Genomic DNA, 26,080 nt, shown 5'->3' on the forward strand with positions numbered 1-26,080 from the left:
AGGTCCGACTTTAGTTCGCGATCTCACAGTATCGTTATTGAAACGCGTCCTCTGGGGAAGTTACCCCTCTGATAGGCGTCTTGCACAAGGATGCAGGGATTTCTCGCAGACTGTATTTTTATGGATGTCTGTCCTGTTTTGACCTTGTTTGACTGCCGCAGCTATGAATACGCATAGGATTTGCGCGGTCCCGCTCTCCTCACCACGTCACGCTGGGGCTGGGAGATGTGCGCGTGTTTGTTAGGAGCTTAAAGTGGATGCGTTGTTTCAATTTGCTTCCAGAGCATGCTAACCTAAACCTATTAACTAGTAACCTACCGTAGCGACGTGTCGTATCGTCATGAACTCCACAGAGACAAGGAAGACAGGAAAACAGCTCAAAATAAAGTGCAAAAGAGCACATTCTAAAATAGACACAAGTGGAGTCCAAATGACTTCCTTATATGAATTCCTTTTGTAATTTGAATTACACCACAAGAGTAGTTAGTCTTATTAAGTCAATTTTGACTAATTGATGACCTCTTTCTCTGGATGCTTTTAAACCCAAGACGAAAATAAATAAATAAATAAATAAAAATCTAACATTATAGGCTATGTAACCTATCTGTAGGAGTGGATGCATGTAAATATCTTTATGGAGTTTATGTAAGTAGGCTAAAGCATGTCAAAATATGAGGGAAAGGATTTGTTTGTGTGAAATAGTGCAGTAACCTCAGTATGTTTTTATTATAGTGAGAGAGGATGCTAAACAATGGATGTCCACGTCTCAGTGAGGAATAACGTCACAGATGCTTCTGGGAGGACTGACCCACCGCCGAGGTTTTCATACTTTTATTCAGTGCGCTAATGGTGAGTCATAACTGTTAGGACTGAGATGGTTCTCCAGAGAGACGTGATGCTGGAGCAGCCTCCTAAAGATTTGGATTGGCAATATTTCATTTTCAAGTAATTTATAGGTATATTTTATGCTTTATCTCAATATTATTAGTAGAGGTTGATTTGGGGTTTAGGCATGTTCATTTTGCAAATCAGTAAAAAAATAAATAAAAAATAAATAAAACCTACATATATATTAAAAAGACAAAATAAAATCGTAAAATAAAATAGATAATTTTGAAGTTTTCCACAGTTCCCAAGGGTGCCATGCAAACTGCTGTAAATGTAAATGTCTTTAAAATATCTTCTTTTGTATTTCACAGAAGGACTAAAGTCACAATTACCATTTTATTATTTTATATTCTATTGCCAAAGCACCCCCTTGCCTCCCAATTAATAATTTATAACTGTGAGATATAAACTTTACATTTTTACATTTTACAATTTCTATACTACAGTTCTGAGTTTATATCTCACAGTTTGGTCTTTTTATCTGAATTTTGAGATGTATTTCTTGAAAAAAGTAGTCGCAATTTCTCATTTTTATTTTTGCATGGCAAAAACGGGCTTCCAAATTGAGGGTGAGTAAATGATGATGGAATTTTCATTTTTGGGTAAACTACACCTTTAAGGCTGCATGGTGAAGCCTATTGTTTTTCAGCTCTAATATGGCAGTATTGTTATTGTTACACTGGACTGCCCATTAATGCCATTACCAGGCTCCGGATCAAGAAATCCCATAGGAATTCACTTAAGATTGCTATGCTCAAACAACTCCCATTTTCCCATTAAACTCTAAAGCAAATATGCTTTTAAATGTATGCAACAACCTCATACCTGCAACTTGTAAACATACGCATTTACCCTCCTGCAGCGTGTTGTAGGTGTTACTGCTAAACAGAAAGGGCTGGTTTCTGTGACATTTCCTCAATCTTTGTTCTACGTTCATCCTCCGCTTATCCTGTTTTCTCTCTTGTTGTACCAGGAAGAGAACAAAAATGCATGTGTTTGTCCCTGCGGCTGTGAGGTGGTGGAGGCATTTTGCTGTGGATGGTTTATTTTTAGCTGCTTTTCTTATCTGTCAACATGTGCACATCGATCGCTCCACACCACCTTCACATGAATGAGCCTTTGACGTAAAAGAGCAAACTATCTGCTGCTCGCTGGGAGGAGAAACACGGAGATCTGTTTCCCGCTTTGCCTGGAATTCCAGTCTGCTCTGATGCACTGCTTCACTCTTGACCAGTCTGAAGTCTAAGGGCAACGACTGTGTTTATGTGTGTAAGCGCAGAGTGAATGCATGTGTATGTGCAGGCGTGCATAAGCGTATGTGTTTATGTTTAAGGCATGGCTCTGTAGTGACCTGTGGACTAGAATGAGGCATGCAAGCCAGATGCATCCATGGCAACCTGGTGAGTGTGCAGAGCAGAGTAAACAACCACTCTGACTGTGTGCATATGAGAGAGAGAGATAGAGAGTGAGACCACCAGGATAAGACGTGATCTTAGCGATATGTAGGGTAATTGCACACTGGAGAACACAACAGCGAACCACTTGAAATAAATTGTTAAGATGAACCGCCCACGAACAAAAAGCCATAGTTCCACCTCCTGACGGTAATAACAACGAAATGTCAAAAGCATTACCAATGTAAAAACTAATTCGAGAGCATTGCAGCATTTGAATGAAGAGAATATAAGCACAATGCAGGTGGGTGTGGGGTCGAGATGTCAAACCCTAGCAGGATGCAAAACCTACGCAAAGATTCACTACTCTCTATCCAGAAAGCTTTGGTTGAGTACAGACTAGAGGGTTACTCAGTTTGAAAGGAATCTCCCATGTTCGGAAAGCTTTGCTAATAAGTTGCATTGTGGTCATTTTTAGGTACTGTATTTAAAACTATATGTATACATACATATGTACACACACACACACATATATTGTATATATATATAAACACATTTTATATAATTTTGTATTTAATATATTTTAAAAATTATATCCTTAAAGGGATAGTTCACCCAAAAATTAACATTCTGTCATTAATTACTCACCCTCATGTCGTTCTAAACCCGTAAGACCTACATTTCAGAACACAAATTAAGATATTTTTGATGAAATCCAAGAGCTTTCTGACCCTCCATAGACAGCAACACTACTGACTCGTTCATTACCAAACTGTGGTAAGGACATTGATAAAATAGGCCATGTGACATCAGTGCTTCAACTGTTATCTTATGAAGTTAGTAGAATACATATGTGTGCAAAGAAAACAAAGTAATGACTTTATTATATGCTTATTTCTCTTCCGTGTCAGTCTTTGCCAATTGATGCTGCTGTCATAGAGCATGCCTTGTTTACAAACAGAGGAATGCACATGCATAATTTTCAGAACACAAATTAAGAAATTTTTGATGAAATCTGAGAGCTTTCAGACCCTGCATAGACAGCAAAAACAACTGACACGTTCAAGGTCCAGTACGGTAGTAAGGACATCATTAAAATAGTTCATGTGACATCAGATGATGCAGAAAAGAAGAAATTGTTGAATAAAATCATTATTTAGTTTTCTTTGCACTCAAAATGTATTCTCTTTGCTTCATAAATTTAAGGTTGAACCACTGATTTCACATAGACTATTTTAACAATGAAATCACTTGGATTTCATCAGAAATATCTTAATTTGTGTTCGAAGACAAACAAAGGTTTTACAGGTTCGTAATGACATGAGGGTGAGTAATGACTGAATTTTAATTTTTGGGTGAACTATCCCTTTAAACTATGACTCATCAGGAGTTAGCTAGTCAAATGGTTTTATAGTTTGTTCTATAATTTCTCAAAAATTATATAAATATTTTATTTATAAGATAATAGTGGAATATGGAAGAGTGAAGAGAGCAGCCCACTTTTTTTTATCAACCATTCAGTTTTTCTAGAGGACTGTCTTCAGCTAATGTGTGTCTGCTTTATTTGAATCATATTACTCAGAAGTGATGTGTACGAATTCAATTAGTGAAAAATATCAAAACATTGACCAACATGACTAAGTCTGGCATAAGTCTGTGAAAACGGCAAAAAAAATTGCACACAGCACCTTTAAGAAAATGTTATAAGTGAAACAGGCACACGCATCCTCTCTCGCCCACCACTTTCTCCCCACGCATCACACTCCTCCACAGCCTACCGAGAGGGGCGCCCTCTTCCCTAAAACCAGTTTAGTTCCTGTTCAAAAATACATGTAGAAAAAAGAAAAAAAGAAAACTCCCGGTAAACTGCAGCCATTCTATGTAGCAACCTCAGACACTCGAAAGACATACTCATTATTAACAGCTGTCTCCAGCTCGGCATCTTCGAGACCCACGAGACCCGCTCTGTGGGTTGTAATCTGTCGTGTCGCGCGCTATTTTTAGAACCCTCAGCCGTGGTCACGTGACCTTCGAGCGCACGTCATTAATGTTGTTGTTGGTAGAGAAGCTGCAAATATGGAGGAAAGAGAGTTGAGGCAGGAAAAATTGTACTTTTCATGAACAGAGGAGGAAAATAGCTTTGCAAAAGTGATAAAGTGGTAAACAGGCGCTGAAATAAAACGGACCGTGACGACGCGTCGGAACGACAACAAGTATCAGGTAAAGTAGAAAGAAACACTGATATCGTCTGATAGTGATGGTAAATGTTCTGTCTTTCCCCTTCTGGGCTTGACACCCACCGACAGCCAGTGGTCTCACCCGCAGGGAAACACGGTAGGTTGACAGCGGAATGGTTTTGTACCGCATTTAGACAGCTTTACACCTCTTGCACACTGGCGTTTTCGCAGCCTGGATAGACAAACATCAAGAGTTTGTCAGATTTAGTCCGAGTTCCTGGCGTTAGTGCAAAACTATCGCCATTTCTTTCCCCGTGGGAATCGCCTGACGGTATGAGTTCTGTGTTTTCATGACCATCAGCCTCCCGGTATCTTATCTGAGTGTTTTGGACAGTCATTTGAAGGTTGATCGGGTTGAACTCCAGTCTAGCGCAGATGTTGTGTTTCTGGAGCTGGAAAAGAAGCGATTGGATCATATTCATTATGATCTTCTTTCATTGCGCAACTATAAATGAAAAATAATCAGAATATCGCGCGAGTGAGATTGTCATTTGATTTTACAGCCAGGCCATGGTCACTTACAGTGCACAGAAAATAAATGAAAGATTCATTTATATTTTTGTGTGCGTCTTGGTTGCAGAATACCTTCTAGATCATGATTGTAGGTAAAATGCTAAAATCTTTCTTTGACAAACTTTAACGCAAATTATATATATATATATATATATATATTATTTTTTTATCAGAGATAACATTATGTACTTTAGTATTAAAGGGTTATTATGTACTTTGGTATAATAGGTTGTTTTATTAAAATTACTCTATCTATCTATCTATCTATCTGGATGCAGTAACGTTAGTATATTTAAGCATTTTTTCTTCTCTTGTCTAGTAGGTTGACTGAGGACTTGGAGCAATCAAATCATTTCTCAGTTTTTTTCCTCCTGATTAACTCACCACATTGAGTCATGACTTCAGCAGTCCCAGGAATAGTCTGGTGTATCACTCATGCACTGAGATTGACATTTTTCTCTCGGCTGAAGCAGGATGTGGCTCATTCGTCAAGATTTGTGTGAATGGAAGGCGATGCTATTGGAGCATTATTATGTTGTGACTGTGAGTTCAGATGGGTGTAACAAATAACACTTCATTGTAGGTTAGTATTGCCAGGTCAGGTTCAATTATGTAACAGTTATTGTGCTAGATGAACGGCATCATCAAATACCTTTTAGCGTAAAAACCTGTGTTTGCTCTAGGATGTGAGAGGGGTCAGCTGATGGTGGAAATGGCAATGCTCAAGGATACAAGCGCAATCTGCCTTAGTCATGTTTACTAGTGAGTTGACGCGATTCGTTATTTCCAGGAAACTACACCCTCTCTTCACTGCTTCTGGATCTGTGGAGGACCACCATCTGTTGTTGACAAAAAAAAAAAAAGTGTTCCTTAAAAAATCTGGTTTTAGCATTGGCGACGCAATAGGTCTAGGGATTGATTGGTACACTGATGGGCCTGTTTAGATTTAGAAAATTACGAAATGGTTATATCCTCAGGATTGAGTTGTTGTGCAAATCAGCTGGATTTCATATTTGACTCTTGGACTGTGCTTCTTTAATGTGAATGTAAACCTAAGCTGTGGATATTCGAGGAATAGTTCACCCAAAAATGAAAATTCGTTTCTACATCTGACGGCATCCATTCTGAGAATTTCAGCATTACATCACTTGCTCAACAGTGGATCCTCTGCAGTGAATGGGTGCCGTCACAATGAGACTTCAAACAGCTGATAAAAACCTCACAAAAAATCCACCAGCTGTATATCTGTAAAATCTGTTGCTTTTAGGCTAAAATACAATTTCTTATTGATTATAATGCCTCATCCAAAACAGATATGTTAGTGGATTTTGATGTGAGAGATGTGGATTGACTTTTTCACTGGAGGAAGAGTTATTTTGGACTGTGGACTCATATTTTGGCCAGAATCCATATGAATAAAAAAAGGAATTTTTTTTTTTTTTTACAAACAAGACACCTTTCACTTCTGAAGATTTTAACTGATGGACTGGAGTGGCGTGGATTGCTTGTGGATTTCTGTGAGGTTTTTATCAGCTGTTTGAACTCTCATTCTGACGGCACCCATTCACTGCAGAGGATCCACTGTCGAGCAAGTGATGTAATGCTGAATCCCTCAGAATCTCTTCAGATGTAGAAACAACCCAATCTATATCTTAGCTGGCCTGAGGATGAATGCATTTTAAGCAAATTTTCACTGTGAGGAAAGCAGAAATGGAGAACAGAGTGGTTTCTGAAGTAAAGAATGTCCTTGTATTGTCTTAATCACATCACCTTTGCTTTGATAGTACAGATTAAAGCTAATGTGGATCGGATTAGATAAGAAGCAACTAAAGCAGACCTAATTTCCCCAAATCTGTTTAGATGAGAACCGAACTCCTCTATATCTTGGATGGTCTGAGGGCGAGTAAAATTGCGGATCGGATTAGATAGAAGCAAGAAAATTCACAATGTCCCGACCAACTAATGTGATTAGGCAGTCGATAAATATTTGCACTAGGTGACCCGCAGTTGCATTAAGAAGTTGCACAACTGTGATATGTTGGAAGTTTGATTCGGTTGCGTTTGCTCTCATCTTAAAGTATGCACAGTTTTGTCATATTTTGTCTGTTTGTTCTGTGGTTTGTTCTGATTGGCTCACTCTGGTCTGACAGGCACTTGGACTTTGATCCTCTCTTCCAGAGAAGCTGAGTTACACATTGCTTGAAGTAAATGTAAGGGAATTGTACTTTATTATGGCATAGATACTCACAAGTGCTTTTTGTTTTCAGAACGGCTAAATAAAAGGCAGCTGAAACATTTAAAAATGCACTTTTGCACTGGACTTCAGTAGTTCTTTCAGGTGTGTGTGTGTGTGTGTATATATGGTAAAAACTTGTTCCACATCTTTGGTTGTCTTGTTCCTCACCTACACGTCCACATTCACACCCTCATCTTTATGATGTGGTTTGTCAGAATGGAATGCAGAATGCTGGTCTGTTTGGCGTTCTACATGAAGGGCAAGGTGAGTCCTATAATGAATAGTCTCTGGGTGTAGGATGATGGAGAAAAGATCCGAAGCTCTGCACCACCCACAGCCACACCAGCTCCTTCAGCCGCTTAACTCTAACCCCTCTGGGCCAGGAGGTGAGTGTGGAAATCCGAAACATTTTGATGTGTCGATAACAGATCTTGCCGTGGTTATGCCACACGGATGACCTGTACCCTCTTTCCTGATCCTGTCCGCCTCGAGGTGTCCAACAGCTCCCTGTCAGGATTTCAGCAGGCTGTTGAGTGTTTAAACTCTTATGGTAAGGGCTAAATTTCAAGCCAGATTGAGTGGTGGGAAATCCACTCTGCCATGATTGGTGATTTTTGTAATCGCTCTGGACATTACAAGCTCAGAAACAGTTGCGAGTGCTCAATGTATAGTCTAGTGACTGAGTAATCAAGGTGTGTTTCAGATGGTGTGTGTGTTCCAGTGCCTGGAAGAGTTTGTGTAATGAGCTTGCGAGCATGGCATGGATCAAACAGACAGGAAGCAGACAGTGATGTAGCCGTGCCTCCAGCAGACTCTGCACTGAAGGAAAACCCATTGCATTTGTGTTGAAAAACAAGACAAGAACAGTCATTGTGCTTTGGATTTATAAGAGAGTTTCAGTTCACAGGCAACTAAGCTTATATTTAATATGGACAATGTTTATTTTGTATGATTTCATTTGATTTTTGTAATATATTTAAAATATCCTTTCAAAATTTCATTTTTTTTTTTATTCAGCAAGGGCACATTTAAATGAATAAAATGTCTCTGCATTATTACAAAACCATTCTATTTCTTGTAAATGCTGTTTTGAACTTTCTATCAAAAAAATCTTTAAGTAACTGTATCATAGTTTCCACAAAAATATTAAGCTGCACAAATGTTTTCAACATTGATACACGGTCAACAAATCAGTATAGAAATTCTAGTAATGTTTCACAGTAATTATTGGGTACTTACCAGCCATTTTTCTTCTTCTTTGCATCCAGTTTCTGTAGTTTGCATCCAACCTAGACTATAGCAATATTAAGGGAGGGGGGGGGGCATTCTTGCACTTAAAAAAAAAAAGTAGATAGAACAACAGAACATCTAAGGTCCCAGGTTATTTAAAAAAACACAACTGATTAAGTAGGCTTGTAGATTCTGTTATGCTCTTTGACAGTGTCTTGAATTTGTTTTGGGGGTGAACTAGAGCATGCTTTCATCCTTGGTGGTTCGAAAAATGCATAATTACATAATTTACATTATTACAATACCTTTCTCCCATCCTGGCACAAACGGCTCGATTACTTCCGGGTTTGATGAAAGCCCGCTTTCCGAAAAACGAAATGTTGTGATTGGTTAGCTGTCCCAGTGCGTCGGGATTGGCGAACAGCTTAGACAGTGTTTCAGTTACTGCCCTGCCGCTTGCCAAAGCAGCAAGTTCCTCTGTCTGCTCTGGTATAGTTAAGGATGGCATCAATATTACCATTTCAGTTTGAGCCGGATTAAGACCCAGAGAATATTGAACACGAGGGTTGTGCAGAACCTTTGCACGCAAAGTTAACACAAGACATATTACAGTGGTAACGTTATTGTTGTTGGTTTTTGTTTTGGCTAAATCACCTTTTAGATACTGTAGGATGTCAATAACCACTTAAAAATAACTGCATTTACTATTTACAGATAAATGCATCTGTATTATTTTTTGTTATTTAATTCTGTCGTAACATGAATTGCAGTAAAACTGTTATACAGTTGAAGTTATTTATACCATAGTCCAGTGTTTCCCAGGCGGCATTTTTAATAATATTCTAATGGGCCACTGTAGTCCAAACGAGCCATTCGTTGTAGTTTTCGAATAGGGATTTTTTTAAAAAGAAATATCTCCCTTTGGAGTGGACTTTGTTTGGAGATTTTGTTTTTTATGCCCAAACAAAATTCAAAAAGTGAAACCGCATAATAGGACCCGTTTAAATTTAGAGGATGACTGAATTCTGTCATTAATTCCTCACCCTCATGTCGATCCAAACCCGTAAGACCTTTGATCATCTTCAGTAATTTGTGTATATGAACAAAGGTCTTATGGGTTTGGAACGACACGAGGGTGAGTAATTAATGACAATTTTAGTTTTTGAGTGAACTAACCCTTCAACACACATACACACACAGTTCAGCCTCCCTCCAGACCTCTGTGTATGCAGTCATATCTTTTGTGTGTATTTGTCTGTGAGTGGTGCTGTTGGATTCTCTGACGTCTGGTTTGAACTTCACAGTAATTCTTAGTAGTGCTCTGGATTGTGTGGTGTTGCTCAACAGAGCTCGGTTCAAGTCTGAATATCGTTCTTTGTCAAAATGTCGTGAAGTATTGAGTGGGGAATAGCGGTCTTTTGGCAAACTGTGTCACCCAGCTTATTTTAGACATTTATACTGGTCTATATTTCAGCAGGTTATTGAAAAGAACAGACAGAATTTCCCAACAGACATCTGGCAGTTTTCTGGGTTTTTATTTGTTATGGGTCTCTTATTCAAGGTTTTTGCTTGAATTTACTCTGAGATGGCTACGGGTTATCACGAGCATTATTGCCAGTTTTGGGGGACATAAATCCAGACTCATTTTGAGAAATCCACCCTCCTCTCCACAAGATGCATTGATGCATTTGAGTGGTGATTTTTGTGATTGCTCTGGACATTACAGGTTCAAAAATAACTGAATAAAGTGCCCATGTAAGTGGTGAGTAATAGTGACTACATCAAAGGTGTGTTTCAGAGATTTTGCTTGAAATAGCTGTTAGTAGGCTATACCATGACCCTTAATGGCACAATAGTGGTAACTACATTATGATACGATACATTGCAATGAATCACAGCAGCACTACTGGATCATGATTGAAACTACAGAAAGAGTGTTAGAGAGATGCAGCATGTTGAAAGGGAGTGAAATTGTGATATACTGTGGGTTACCCTTGGTAAATATGATGAAAGAAGGCTGTGAAAATTAATCTCCATTATTAATCCTTTTGATCTTTTATTAAAAAATTCACATAAATGTATCCTTTCATTGGATAAGAATAAGAATTTAAAATCGGGGAAATATCATTATGAAATAAATGTTTTTCTCAAATACTCGATGGACACAATTATTGGCACCCCTAGAAATTCTTATGAGTAAAATATCTCTGAAGTATATTCCCATTCATATACACAATTTTGAGCACTCCAGCATGATTATAAACATGACATTATCCAGCCATTGCTTCCTGTTTCACAGAAATATAAAGTGGAGGGAAAACAAAGCCCAAATGCCCTTAATCATCCATCACAAAGAAAAAAAAACAAAGAATATATTTCTGATGTGCAGCAAAAGATGATTGAGCTTCACAAATTGGTGAAGTGGCTTTAAGAAAAGAGCTTGAGCAGTGACAATTCCCATTTCCACCATCAGGACAATAATTAAGAATTTCCAATCAACAGAAAATGTTATGAATCTGCCTGGAAGAGGTTGTGTGTCTATATCGTCCTAATGCAAGGTGAGGAGGTCAGTTTGAGTGGCTAAAGACTCTCCAAGGATCACAGCTGGAGAATTGCAGAAAATAGTTGAGTCTCTGGTTCAGAAAACCTTTAAAAAATTTGTCAAACAGCACCTACATCAACACATGTTGTTTGGGAGGGATACAAGAAAAATTCTCCTAGCTCATCCAAAAACAAACTAAAGCATATTCAGTTATCAGACACGACTGGAACTTCAAATGGGACTGGCTTCTATGATCAGATGAAACCAAAAATGAGCTTTTTAGCAGTAAACACTCAAGATGGGTTTGGTGAAAACAGGGATAAAAAGTACCCCATGTGTACAATGAAATATACGGCTGTATTTTTGATGTCTTGGGCCTATATTTCAGCTGGAGGTCCTGGACATCTTGTTTAGATACATGGTATCATGGTTTCTATCAAATACCAACAGATAAAAAATCAAAAAGTGACTGACTCTGTTAGAAATCTTATAATGGGCAATGTTTGGATCTTCCAACCGTACAATAATTCAAACACAAACCTCAAAAACAACACCGAAATGGGTCACTGAGCACAAAACCAAGCTTCTGCTATAGCCATTCCAGTCCTCTGACCTGAACCCTATAGAAAATGAGTGTGGTGAACTGAAGAGGAGAAGCTGGGAATCTGAATGAAGGAATGGTCTCTGATCTCTTGTCAGGTGTTCTCTAACCTCATCAGGCATCATAGGAGAACATTTAGAGCTGTTAAACTGACAAATGGAGGTTTCAAAAAGTATTGAATAATAGGGTGCCGTTAATTGTGGCCAGTGTGCATTAGAGAAAAAAATTCTTTATAGGATACATTTTTTGTGAATTTTTTTTTATATAAGATCAAAAGGATTAACAATGCAGATGAATTTTCACAGCCTTCTTTGATCATATTTAGGGTGCCGATATTTTTGTCTATGACTGTGTGTCTATATATATATATATATATATATATATATATATATATATATATATATATATATATATATATATATATATATATATATATATATGTATATATGTATGTATATATATATATATATATATGTATATATGTATGTATATATATATATATATATATGTATATATGTATGTATATATATATATATATATATATGTATATATGTATGTATATATATATATATATATATATATATATATATATATATATATATATATATATATATATATATGTATGTTTCTCTCACTTAAATTTTATTGTTGCAGTGCAAAATGGGATTGTCAAGCAGACAAACTGACCTGTCATAACTGGCTTTTTTGGTATTATTGTCTAGTCTAGTCAACCTTAATTAAATGTAAACAGGTATGGACTGCTGTTCTACTACAGGTATTTTGAACAATGCAGCTTGAACTTTGAGACCATTCAGCAATTGGGGCATTTGAAAGTAAATTACTGATCAATTTAAAATAAATAAAACATAGTCATTTCAATTAAACATAACATGTATTCTTAAAGTAAACAATGTGCTACAACAAGTATACTTGGAGTTCTCTTAGAGTAGTTCCAAGCCAATTTAATCACTGTTCTATATTAATACGCTGCTTTAATTGATGCGCGCGTGCACACACACACCACTCACACATAAACAGAGTGAGAGGCAGAGAGGTCAGAGATTGCAGATACCACTGTGTACACACAAAAATTTATTTTCAGTGCTGCCCCGCAACCTTTAATAACAATCAAATAACATATAATATAATTGATAATAGATCGCTACATTATCTTCCCCTTTTGAAATGGGCAGAAAGCTAGAAAATAACCATATTTTTACCCTTCTGGTTAGCCTAAATATTGCGCTGCTAACATCATATACAGCTTTAAAAGTTGTCAATGCTGCCGGATGACCATGGAATAAGCGGGTTAATCAACGGCTTGCTGTGCATTTAAAGGGCTCCACCCCAAAATTAAAATTTGATCATTAATCACTTACCACCATGTCGTTCCAAAACCGTAAGAGCTTTGTTCTTCTTCATAACATAATTTAAGATATTTTGGATGTGAACTGGGAGGCTTGAGACTGCCAAGTAAAATCCACTATCAAGGTCCAGAAAAGTATGAAAGACGAAAGACATCATCAGAATAGTCCATCTGCCATCAGTGATTCAAACGTAAGGTTATGAAGTGACAGAAATACTTTTTTGTACACACACACACACACAAAAAGGCAGCAATTCGTCTCCTGTGTGTCTCTCTGCATCTCATTTTGGAGAATATCTGCTGATTGCAAACTGTGTACACTATTCTCTGTCAGCCACGACTCAAGGATACGTTTTCTACATGTATTTAAGATTTGATTTGAACGAAAATCAGAAAAAGTTAAATACACAACACAATTTGTGCATCCTTGTGGTGCGGATAACACAGAAGAGTGTAAGCTGCTTGCGGACAATATGGGGGTAAGTGATTAATGACAAAATTTTCATTTTGGGATGGTTACCCTTTAATGCATTGCAAGCGTACCACGATACAGGACTGCACTGAATTTCACATCAGCAGAATTTAGTAAAAAAATCTGTTTATTAAACTCTAGGGCCATTGCTAACTATTGACAGATCAGGCAGAGGCAAGGGCCTCCATAACTTAGGGCCATAGGAATTTCGTAAAAATTATACATTTTTTTTTCCATTTGTAATTTTTCTGGATTCTGTTTTTTTCCATTTTTTATTTTCTTTACTCCTTTTTAATAGTTAAATAACATTTTATTAATCAAAAAGCATTTCAAATAGGGCTGCATGATAAATCGCACGCAATATTTAGTGCACATCTTGTCAGTAAAGCCGATTCTGTAATCAGCGGTAAATCTCCATCACCTGTGCGATTTCACATGAAGCAGCATTAACTACACAGAGCCGTTGTTCATGGACAAGCTGCACAAAAACGTGATCATATTTTGCACATTTTGCGCAGCTTGTCAGTGAACAATGGCTTTGTGTAATTAATGCTGCTATGTGAAATCGCACAGGTGATGGAGATTTACCGCTGATTACAAACCACCTTTACTGACAAGATGCGCATTAAATAATGCGTGCGATTTATCGTGCAGCCCTAATTTCTAATTAATCATCATAAACATCATGACACTTATACATTTTCACATCAGTTTATAAAAATTTTAAAAACAATTACATGTTTAGGGCCCTAAGAAGTATTTTATTTCTTCTCACCATATTTTTTATTGTTTTCAAATTCTGTGTTTTGTCATCTCTTATTATTTGAATGCATGAAAAATATTTTTTTTTTTTCTTAAAGAAGCCTTATGATTTTTTTCCCCCCTCAGAAATTGTTGTGTTTTTACCTTTTTCTGATTATCAAGTGAAGGCATACAACATTAATTTCATTTTATCTTTTAATTATTGAAAATTAAGCAACAAAGGGGATTTACTATTAAAATGTAAACATGGAAGAAATGTTGTGTGATTATTCCTTAAAAATAATGTTTGTTTAATTTTTGTAGTAGTATTAGGCCATTTACTTTCTAATGAAAAATGTAATAGGCACAATGTCTTCAAATCAAACCGCACTTTTATTTTGATGGTTTTTATTTGATTGTTATATGACACCAGCTTTACTCAGATCAAATGGTCAAATGCTCATGAAATGACTCTCAGTTCTGGAGATGTTGTTCATGTGTTTGCCACACAGACATTCAGCAACACCAATACAATTTAGAACTGCCCTGCAATTTTATCAATAAAGTAGCTTAATTGCTCGTGAGCTACATTGTCTTTCTCAACAAGGCGCTGGTAACATAATTGTTTCTAAAGGAATTAAAGCCAAAGCTTCACTGTTTATAGAAAAACACAGCAAAATGGTGGTAATTAATACATACACAGCCTCTCTCTCTCTCTCTCTCTCTCTCCCTCTCTCTCTCTCTCTCTCTCTCTCTCTCTCTGTGTTTCTGTTTTGTGTAAATGAACACTCTCTCTCTCATATAAATGAACACTTGATGAATCACACTTTTCTGAGAACAGAATATTGAAGTGGAGATCGCCAAACTGCAAGCTTGCCGGTATTATCAGAAAGCAAGCGCGTTTATCCACAGTAAAGAGAGCGCATGCACATGGTTGCCAGGTTGATAAAGATAAGTAGCACACTTAGAAGATTTACGTAGGCTACTGCGCAAGTGGGTAGCTCTGTTTCTGTTACATCTCTTTATATCTGGCAACCCCGGTTATGTTCCTCTGCGTACAGATTAAACCTTGTTTTAGCCTGTATATAATGCTCTATTCATTATTTTTCACTGTTCTACTCTATTTGAAACTGTGTTCTTGTATTTAAATGAAGCACAGTCCACTGCTGAACATGTGCCACAATATCGTATCAAATCTCTTTGGTGAGACATCGATGTATCAAACACAACACAACTATATATATATATATATATATATATATATATATATATATATATATATATATATACATTTTATTTCATGGGAAAGATCTTTTATTTTTTGTAATTTAATAAAAAAAGAAGACTTTCTTGTATTCTAGGTTCATTGCACACAAACTGAAGTATTTCAAGAGTTTTTTTGTTTAAATTCTGATGGTTACGACTATGAAATAAAGAAAAATATTTCTGGCTCCTCCCAAGAGGAAAAATCTTATTTCGAGAAAACAGTCTTTTTCTGCAATAAAAATAAGCACGCAAAAGTCTATATTGCATGTTTTCTTGTCACAAGTCTAAAAAAACAAAATGTTATGAAAAGCCAAATAACCCAAAATATCAAATGTGTCCAGTGCGTGAAAAAACTATGCTTTTATTTGTAGTTTTGTACCTTAATACAACGTTAATATTCGTATTTTCCAAATAATTTTTACACATTTACGTATGCACTGTATGTACAGTATTATGGGCCTTAATAGATGCAAATAGCTTTTTTTTAATGCAAAGACAATTTGTGGATGAGCCACACAGGATCCTGGAGCACAGCAGGCAGAGCCTGAAGAGGTCTGATGGAGGACACCACCACTCTCTTGGGCAGGTGCCATACCTGACATGCTGCATGCTAATGACCAATTTCAGCTTTCCGTTTGACCGCTCCGCAGCAGCAAGGACTCTGTAACCTTACCTGACTATGTGCACCTGCTACTAAAGGTGTAAATATTATAGATCTTATACAGCATGTTGTAGTATGTTAATAACATGCTCGCTGCATGATGACACATTGCTGATTGTCTGAATTTGTTTAAAAGAGTGTTTACTTTGGCTCTCAGCTTTGAATCTGAAGGGCCCCCTTTAAAATCAAATCAAACATACCTCTTGATCTCATCATGGGGGAGTGACGCAAGGACTTTCATCTCTGCCGTTTCCTAGGCGAGCTCTTCCTGGGTCACCAGGCAGCGCTCACCTGATTCTCATGGAACATCTCACCCATCGCCTTGCAATTGAATGGCCCGCTTATTCCCTGCTGCGTCTGTGCATCCGTCCCAGGGGTTGGAGAGCACACTAAATCTGTTTTACTATTTTAGTCTTCACACATTGCTTTAGATAATACATCTGCAGTGCTCCAGACAGCAATTAGAAGTGGTTAAAGGTTTTAAATACTAGAATTATTGCCGTAACTCCTTATGGTTTTTGTGTGACTAAGAAAATGGAACATAGTCGGTGCAGACGTTTATTATAAAACGCAGGAAAATGAGGCTGTAATGGATAGATGCAGAGTCAATTTAGTAGGCTGTGTGATTTTTAAAGGGTTAGTTCAACCAAAAACTGAAAATTCTGTCATTTAATTACACACCCTCATGTCGTTCCAAACCCACGGAAAACAAATTAAGATATTTTTGATGAATTTCGAGAGCTTTCTGACCCTCCATAGACAGCAACACAACTGACATGTTCAAAGCCCAGAAAGGTAGTAAGGATTTCGTTAAAATAGTCCATGTGACATCAGTAGTTTAACCGTAATTCTATGAAGCTACGAGAATACTTTTTGTGTGTAAAGAAAATAAACGTACTTTATTCAACAATTTCTTCTCTTCCATGTCAGACTTTGATGCACTCTTAGGAGAGTGTTATGGGGCATGTGTGTGCTGCTGCTGATGCAGGCGTTCTAATGTTTTTGGTCACATAGTGATTTATTTTGTATTTTTTATTTTATTTTACCTCAGTTTCTAGAATGATTAACGTTTGTGAGTTGTTTCCTTTAAGGGGGAAAAACACACTTCTTTTGTGTCATTTCGCTCTCTCGCTCTGGTCAGTGAATGTCTCTGCTCTGCTCTATGGGCGCGCGCGCACTTCCGGGAGAAGTGCCCTTAGGACCCATATAAGGAAATTCCGCTCCATCTTCAAATATGCCATGGAGAATCACAGAAAGTGACCAAATTAGGTTTTATTGTGAACTTTTTTTTTTTTTTTTGCAAAATTCGAATACCATTTTTACCTCTCGAATAATTAGAGCAGAACGAATATTTGAATGTTCGACTATCCATGCACACCCCTAGTTTGAATCAGCCTGAAACATTTTCTGAGAGAAAATTCAGAGAGAAATTTATTTTACTTTTATTTTATTTCACCTGTATTTTACTTCAATAAGCCAATTCTTAAGCCAGTGAATGTACAGCGCTCTATTCAACCTCAGTACCCCCAACTGCTCCACGGGTGCCGCAGCATAAATGGCTACCCACTGCTTTGGGTGTGTGTTCACGGTGTGTGTGTGTGTTCACTGCTGTGTGTGTGCACTTTGGATGGGTTAAATGCAGAGCACGAATTCAGGTGGATAATTTGAAGCAGCGGACTCAGGGGAAGTTTGAGCTCATACGCGCATCTCTACACTGACCAGGGTCACCTGTAGAACGAAATAATTACACCATTCAGAAGCATTAAATATGTGCTATATGTTCTGTAAAAAACTGGCATATTCGCAGATACCGATATATCGGTGATATATCAGCCGATAATATCGGCTAAACTACATATTGGTCAGGCACTAATTATTTTTACATACTGTAAGATTAGTATGAATCCTACAGAATTATAAGATGTGTGTCTTGATGCCTTTCTGTATCTGTAAAATTTTCTCTTGGGGTTTGTGTCACGATTTCGTGACAGATGGAGAGAGTTAGTGGACATGGTTGGTCTGGAAACCTTCATTCAGAGAGATGCACGAGGTGCAGGAGAGTTTAACGCTTGCGAGGGCTAATCAACACATCTCCACCCCCATGGTATTCACACCCTTGTTGAGTGACTGATGCCTTCTCATATTCTCCGTCTCAAAGAAAGAGAGCTTAGCACCTAGGAAAGGATGATTCTCTCAAGCGGCTTATTGAGCGAGCCAGTGTTTAAATTATCCTCAAATATACCATCCTTTTTAAAAGCATTAAACACTGATCAGTGCTCTGGCACCAAGCCGGACTGCTTGCATGAGATTGGAGAGAGAGAGGAGTGACAAAGATTTGGACTGGATCAGATTTCGGTTCTTCCATTAAATCACTGCCAGAGCTTTAGAGACCATCTTCAGCCTGCTCTTTAGTCAATACAGGGCTTTCCAGGAACTGTCCCAGCATGTTAGTGCCCCACAAGGCCCTGGGACATGCCAGAGCGGGCTGTGGCCAAAAGCATTAGCAAGCCTTTTAGAATGGTGTGAGAAACAATCCTTACTGTAGGTCCATAGGTTAATCTGCAAACCATGACGGTAAAAAACACCAACTTTCTGCAATCATTAATTTTTCTTGACTTGATTTCTGCCATTTCATGAGAAAATGTGACAATTTATAGGGTTTTAGGGTGATCTTTATTGCATTTCTATGTGTTTGCTACTTGCCTTTTTATTTTATTTTTTTGAGTCCTAAGTAGTAATTTCCCTTAATAATTAGTGAAAGATATACAAATATAATGTAACATAATCTTGATATTTAATTTTGCAAGTGTTCATGTCAGTTAATCTTCAAATACACTAATTTACAATAATACAATAAATACAATTAATTTAGCACTATTCATTGTAATCTTTGGCCAATCTCAAAATGAATATCCAATTTGAATTTGAATATCTAATTTATAAATGTATTTGTTAAAAAAAAATAGTATTTTGTTGTGATGGATGCAATATTGGCCAATATATAATCTCTATTCAAAATTAAACCCGTTCTTTATTTTTTGTGAATAGCCTAAATGTTATTTAATTATGAAATTATGTCTTTATTTGCCTTGTTCCCATTCCTTTTTTTAGAATTAAGCTGTCTTTCAAGATTTGACTCAAATGAATGCAGGTTGTGACGTTTAAGAAACACGTGTCTTAGGAACAGTACTGTAGACCTTCATTATGTTGAGCCACATTCTTTGAGAAATTAGGGATTTGCAGTTTGAGATTAACAGTCAAAACAAGAAATCCAGCTACCATAAAGCTCTGGCCCAAATTCAAATTGTGTTACATGTGCGTCAAAGCAAAACAGCAAGGCTATTTCTGACATGTATCAGTTACTCATTACAGTTTATTGGCTGTCAGCTGATAACACATTTTGTTCATAAAGATAATGATTCATTTTAGGAGGAACTTCAAACTCACCTAGAATACTGTTGACCACTTAATAATTAAAGTAAGATTAAAAAGTGATTGATTGCGTTAACTATTCCACACCAAAGAAAATGCGGTGTTTATACAGGATCATGAGACAAATTAGACTACGGGAGGACAGACAGACTGCATTTGCATAATTTAACCAGCAGGTGAGGCTACTGTCTCAGTGCATCCAAGGCAAGACAATTCAAAGCTTGCATCTTCTCCTCAATGCAGAGCTGCTAGTTTTACCAATAATGTAATGCAGCTTAATTAAAAAAAATAATACTAATGTAAACTAAAGCAGTAAGTCTTTGTGTATATATATATTTTTTAACAGAATCTGTGCACAGAAAAGTTTTGGACCTATTTTCAGTCAAATTTATATTACGTTGATGTATTGATTTGCATAAAAATATGTTTGAGAATTTTTAAATCCCCAAACCCGAATGCTTTTGTGTGCATAACATTATATACTTGAATACTTAACAGACATAAGGTTCAGGAAGTGTGGGTCAGTGTTTTTAACAATCGCTAAAACTAGACCGTCCAGAGCCTCTCTCTTATTTGCTTGGGGTAGGGCTAATGGTAGAATGATAAGGCAGCATGTGTAATGTGTTACCCTGCTGTGTATCCAGCTGCAGCTAGGCAGCGTGGGTATTGTAGTGCATCTCCACTGAATTAGAGGCAGGGTGAGTCACCCATTAACATCCTATGGATCTGTTTTGGAAGTGGCAAAAATTAAACCCCCGTTACGAACACAACATTCTGACTCAGGCATTAATGACTCTTACAAGCCCCATTAATAGCTAGCTAGGGGATTTTATACTCTCTTTGAAAAACAAATGAGCTGTTTTGCTTTAGTTTATATAATTATTTAAAATGTCTTTGTTTTACAGACAAATCACTGCATCATTCAATTGTAAATTTGGGCATGTATCTTGCCTGGCAATACTTTTCAGCTGCATTAACCTCAGTGTGTTTGTGTTTCTTGCAGTGAGGGTGTTCAGCTGGCCATTACAGTCCTCCTCATGAGGTCTACGGTCATGGCTGACACTGAGGACCCCCTTTAGAGCCCTGCGACTTTGCCTCTGAAACCAGACGAACCCGAGGTTGCACGCTGAGGTTTATCCAAAAAGCATCTTTTCCTGCTACTTGGAGAATTTCAGAGGCAGAGAAAACACGTGGCGTCATCCATGAATTCACCAAACACACCTGGTATGAGATTTTACTCGTTCATGTCACTCTTTGCAATACTGATATTCCCTTTCGAAGATGGTTCACTTCGACAGTGCATCAGGAATCTGACTCGACAGGGACTCCCTTCCTTCCTTAACCTACCTGAAATGTTATCGTACAACCCTCTACACCTTGGCTATATTATATCCAGTGGCTAGTAAATTTTTTAGTTTACTCGCCAGACTGATATACTGTTTTATACATATACACACACACCCAGACACACACACACACAAACACACACACTCATATATATGATTCCAATCAGCTTATCTTTGTAAAATGGCACAACTTCTTAAATCTTAGCTTCTTAATCAGTCAGTCAAGCATTATATTATGGTATTAAGCACTATTTAATGATAGCACTTTAGTGATTAGAACTAAAACTTGATAACCATGCATGAATGCATGTTTGGGTTTCTGTAAAAAAAAAAATAGTATTAGATCATATTAATTATTATTTAAAGATAATACTACCATACCAACAATATACAATGCACTATGGATTGATGAGCAGCTGGGTTCATGAATATTAATCACGTTGTCTGCGTTCGGTCAAACTGATTTGCTGAGATCAAAACAGGGACGTTGTTAATAGGTGAGCGCCAGCCAATGAAATTGCCAATTGCGCATTAGCTCCGCCCACTACCGGAGAAATCTTCTGCTTGTTCGAAAAAGTTGAATAAATCTAAATTAGCTCCATTATTTTGACAGGAAAATACAACAAATAATATAGTTTACATGTAGCGCGTCGATTAATTGTGGCAAGACTTTCCCTCACTCTCTGTGCATGTGTGAGAAACGGCGCTATCAGCAAAGCGACGGCGCGTCGTGTGCCTTCACACAGAGTTTACAGTTAGGTAAATACAAGTTCGCTGTGCGTCCATTGAGATGAAGTGAAAAATACAGATCGCTTGATGGAGAGAGAACTCTGAAGCGCTCAGTCAGTGTTCAGCGAGTGCAAATGTGCTAATTTTATAATAACCTTAAACACACACACTAGCGAGTAAAATCAATAGACAAAATTTTAGTCACCCGGAGCGAGTAAAAACAATAGACATAATTTAGTCACCCAGAGTAAAATTTAGTCGCATATGCGAGTGATTTACTTGCAATGTAGAGGGTTGTTGCACTTCATACTCGCCCATACCAGTCAATACGGCAGTAAGGGGCGGAGCCTCGCCGCTATATAATGTGCCATCTATGTAAACGATACCCATCCCTACTTGTTGGTGAGCTCGACCCATGCTTCCACATGCGGATTCTAGCCACTTGACGTGATTTACCTTAGACTAAGTCATATAGTTGGAATTCGGAGGTGGGATACCACCTTACGCAGACATGCTTGAGCATCGGTGCTCGAGCTTTGTGACACATCCACCCTTTCACTGTATTACTGCTAAAGGGTTAGCAAGGCACAGGATGGCAGAATATGTGAGCGGAGTGAAGCGACAACAATTTAACCTCCTGCTCTCCAAGCATTCAAGAATCACTCCGCTCCAGCTAGGCTCCGGGTTCACCATTTCCCACTCCTTGCACCACTGATCAGAAATCCTGCTCTGCCTTCACTCCAACAGCTGAATTATTTAACTATGCTTGAATAATCAAAGTTCTGTTCAGAAATTATATTAAACGAAAAAAAAAAAGCAATAATATTGGAAGAATAGTTTTAACATGGTTTATTGGAACAATTAGCCCAAGTCCATATTAAATGTCTGCGTAACTCGCTTAGTTTACTTGTCTGTGCAACGTCTCTCTCTACTATGGTAAAGCTGGGAGTAGTTACTTCAGAAAGAATATGCTGTAACTTTTCTGTTTTTCTTCATTCCTGAATGTATGCGCACGATCTGTAATGGACACACGGCACAACGTTCTCTTTACGTTTGCCCGCGCCCTCAAATCAAAACACTGCTAACTCCTTGCAGTATGCGATTTCGGATGCAACGCTTGTGTCTCCTTCCACTTTGTGGGTGACGTAAACGCGTTGTGTCACATAAAAAATCATTGCGAAAGAACCTGACGTGAGATTTCAAATAAATTAAAAGAGGCTTCGAGGCAGAGGAATTTGCCTCGATCATTTTTTGTAATCGATTTACTCTAGTTACTCGAGGAATCATTTCAGCGCTACTTCCAGGTGTTAAAGGCTGGAACACACTACATGACTTTTTGCAATGTTCAGGAGCTAGCACTAGTTGCTGAAAGTCAGAGCCAGTCTGCAGAATTTGGGCAGCACGAGTTTAAACAATTTAAAAGAAAACTGTGTATAGTATAAAAGGCACTTTTTTTTTTTTTTTTTTTTTTTTAGTTTCAGTCCAGTTTGAGGATATCAAACCCATTTGATATTTGGAGCAAGTTGAAGAAATGTGTTTTTCATGTGTCTTCTAGAAATGTGGTGCATGTTTGTTTGTGAGATTGTGGTGTTTGAAAGTCTGGTAGTGTGTGACCCTCGTTTGTCATTTTCTCTGTAACCATTTACAAAGTCAGCAAGCGTATGATGCCTAGTGTTTCAAATGTGCTCCGTTTCAGTGTTTTGCATTTGTTTAGTTTGGGTAGTGTATTCAGTCTTAATTTCATTCTGCTAAACTCTACAGCTGTAATCAGCCCAAAAGTCTCCAGATTCCATCTGGGCCCACTAAGAAGAGCTGCAGTATTTGAACATTTGCATTTTCTGATTTTGGTTGCGCTCTGCAGTGTTGTTGTTTTCCCTGGTTTGATTTGGAAAGATTAATATAAATCTGTTCAAGGCAGCAATTCAATTTGGTTGCATTTTGTTCAGCAACCTTTGTCATTTTTTCTTACCTGAACTGTGAGGATATTTGATTTTATTTTGTTTTATTTTTTGATCGATTTGGATAGATTGATGTATTTTAGCCTCTGTTTTCAGAAGTAACATGGTTTTGATTGTGCATATTAAGCCACAAGTTATTCATTTCATGAATTAAACAAGCCGTATTGCCTAATGCAGTGGCTTAAACTCCAAATTCTGTTTTCATTTTTATGCCAGTTTACCTGGAATGAATGGATCTGTACTTTTGAACAGGTTCTCACAGTGTGAATCTCTGTGAAGCCTGTAAACCCCTTAATTAAACTAAAATTGTCAACATTGTTTGCTTCATAAAGTGTGGTGATATTTTAAAATCTGCCCTGTAATTGGTGACATGGTATGGTTTGGATATATAGCATTGAAAACAAATGATTAGCGTGGCTTTATTTAGAGGCGTTTGTTTGTTGTTATAGTAGTAGTAGTGCAGCGTGACTCACAGCTGTAGCAATTACAGATCACGTTTGGAAGAAGATTTTTGGTTTTATCAGCGGGTGAGTAACCCGTTGTTATGTTTGTGTGCATAATTGCATATAATTGTCTCATCTCAGGTGAAGCTTAGCCAGGGTTTCTTGACTTGTTTCTCAGACGAACATAACCTGTGGATTTTGTCCATCTTTCCGGCATTTGTTGGCGTACTTTGCCGCTTTCTTCTGTGCTCTCTCTCCTCCCCAGTGCTCCTCGATTGCCTCTCTCTGACTTTCTGCTGTTTATAATTAGAATCGGTAACAATCTCTATTAACCCTCTGTTCCCCTCATGACGTCTTTGAATGTCAGTGGATGCCGTGGCAACCTTCTACTCTGCACCCCACTCCACATCAGCGCTGCCCGAGGGCTTTTCACTGATTGGCCCGTTTGCTTGCCGTGATGCAAACTCATTTGTTCTTTTACGTATGCTTTCTGTGTGTGTACCAGTGTGACTGACATTTTATTGAGCATACAGCTCCAGTGAAACCAGCTCAGGAAGGTGCTCTTGATATATAACAGCAGGTGGAGTGTTGTGATTCTGTGGGTAACATTGGTTATGTCATTGTTTGTCATGATAGCTATTAAGTTACAGTAGCAAGTACTGAGTCCTGTCTTTTTTTTTTTTTTATAACATTTTTCTCTAGCTGACTTGTGTATAACATTCAAGAGATTTACATTTTGTCTTTTAGAAATCCCATTGCATTTGAAAACCACTATGAACAACGGTGTTATAATGAGCCAAAATTAAGAGTTTGTATTTTGGCTATGTTACAGCAGGTTACAATGTAGCAAGTTACAATATGATACGATACAATAAGTTGCAATCGCATCGATGCATCTGCATTAAAGTAAACAATGTGATCAATTTAAAATGTGCATTTTAAATTGGCATTTGTATCGCGATGCATCATTTCTAACATATTTGCATCGGTAAAAAGATTTTTTATTAGGGCTTTGACGGCCCCCTGACAGCCATGTCTTCTGCCACCGGTGGTTTTATTTAGACTTCAAATTTTCAAAATTGCTAAGTGTCAGTACCTCATAAATAGGATGAGGCAGTTTACTGTTGGGGATTTTTCATGTTGTGTCGTGCTGCATCCAGTGTAGCATCACTGACTGATTATTATGAGTTCTATAGTATTTTGTGAGTATTTAACTTTATTTAGGCTACTTTCTTGTTTAGCTATATTATTTCTTTGATAATTAGTTTAGTTTTTTGCAGGCTGACAGACTGAAGTGCTGAAATAAACAAACACGTTTGTTAATAGATGATTGAGCCTCGTTTATTATTATTTGCAAAAAAAAAAGGTATAAAGTATGTATGTATGTATGTATATATATATATATATATATATATATATATATATATATATATATATATATATATATATATATATGTGTATATGTGTATATGTGTATATATGTGTGTGTGTGTGTATATATATATATATATATATATATATGTGTGTGTGTGTGTGTGTGTGTGTGTGTGTAATGTATATGTGCTATACTTTTATTATTTAGAAAGTTATTTTCCTTGCATCGTATTGCAAATGCATTTTGTCTTATCGAATCGGAATTGGAGTCGGATTGCACTGCATACTGTAGGTGTGGATAGCTAGCTGTAGTATGTAACATACTAACTGTTCTGTCTTTGGTTGCACAGACGAGCGCCGAACACTATTTTAGAGCCCCAGCATCAGAGGAGACGAGAGCAGTGGATTTATTGACCTATTTAATTGTCTATTGCTGCTGCCACACAGATCTAAAATGAATGTGATTTATTTCCTTAGCAGTTTATCTTCACAGACATAATCAACTGTTTTTGTAACTTTTGTGTGTTTTTAACACAAACTTGTTTGTGAATGAGAACTTACTCACATGCTGTGACGGCTGTTTTCTGCCCATGTGCTTCGGATGTGTGCACTTAGAAAACCGTATATCAGAAGTTTAAACGCATATGGTTT

General features: G+C 37.4%; 1 protein-coding gene across 3 annotated transcripts in view; it reads left to right on the plus strand.

The window, feature by feature from the left end:
- The first annotated feature begins 4,157 nt into the window (after positions 1 to 4,157).
- hdac5 (histone deacetylase 5) overlaps positions 4,158 to 26,080 on the plus strand; it is a 77,398-nt gene continuing 55,475 nt past the window's right edge. The window contains exons 1-2 of one of the 3 annotated variants that reach the window (XM_026207607.1): positions 4,158 to 4,502; positions 20,583 to 20,803. In XM_026207607.1, coding sequence (XP_026063392.1) covers positions 20,782 to 20,803 — 22 coding nt within the window. In that variant the 5' untranslated portion in view covers positions 4,158 to 4,502; positions 20,583 to 20,781. The remainder of the gene's footprint in view (positions 4,503 to 20,582; positions 20,804 to 26,080) is intronic. The other 2 variants (XM_026207608.1, XM_026207609.1) reach the window with 2 other exon arrangements.

Source organism: Carassius auratus, chromosome 28 (genome assembly GCF_003368295.1).
Source record: "Carassius auratus strain Wakin chromosome 28, ASM336829v1, whole genome shotgun sequence".
In the NCBI taxonomy this organism is placed as follows: Eukaryota; Metazoa; Chordata; class Actinopteri; order Cypriniformes; family Cyprinidae; genus Carassius; species Carassius auratus.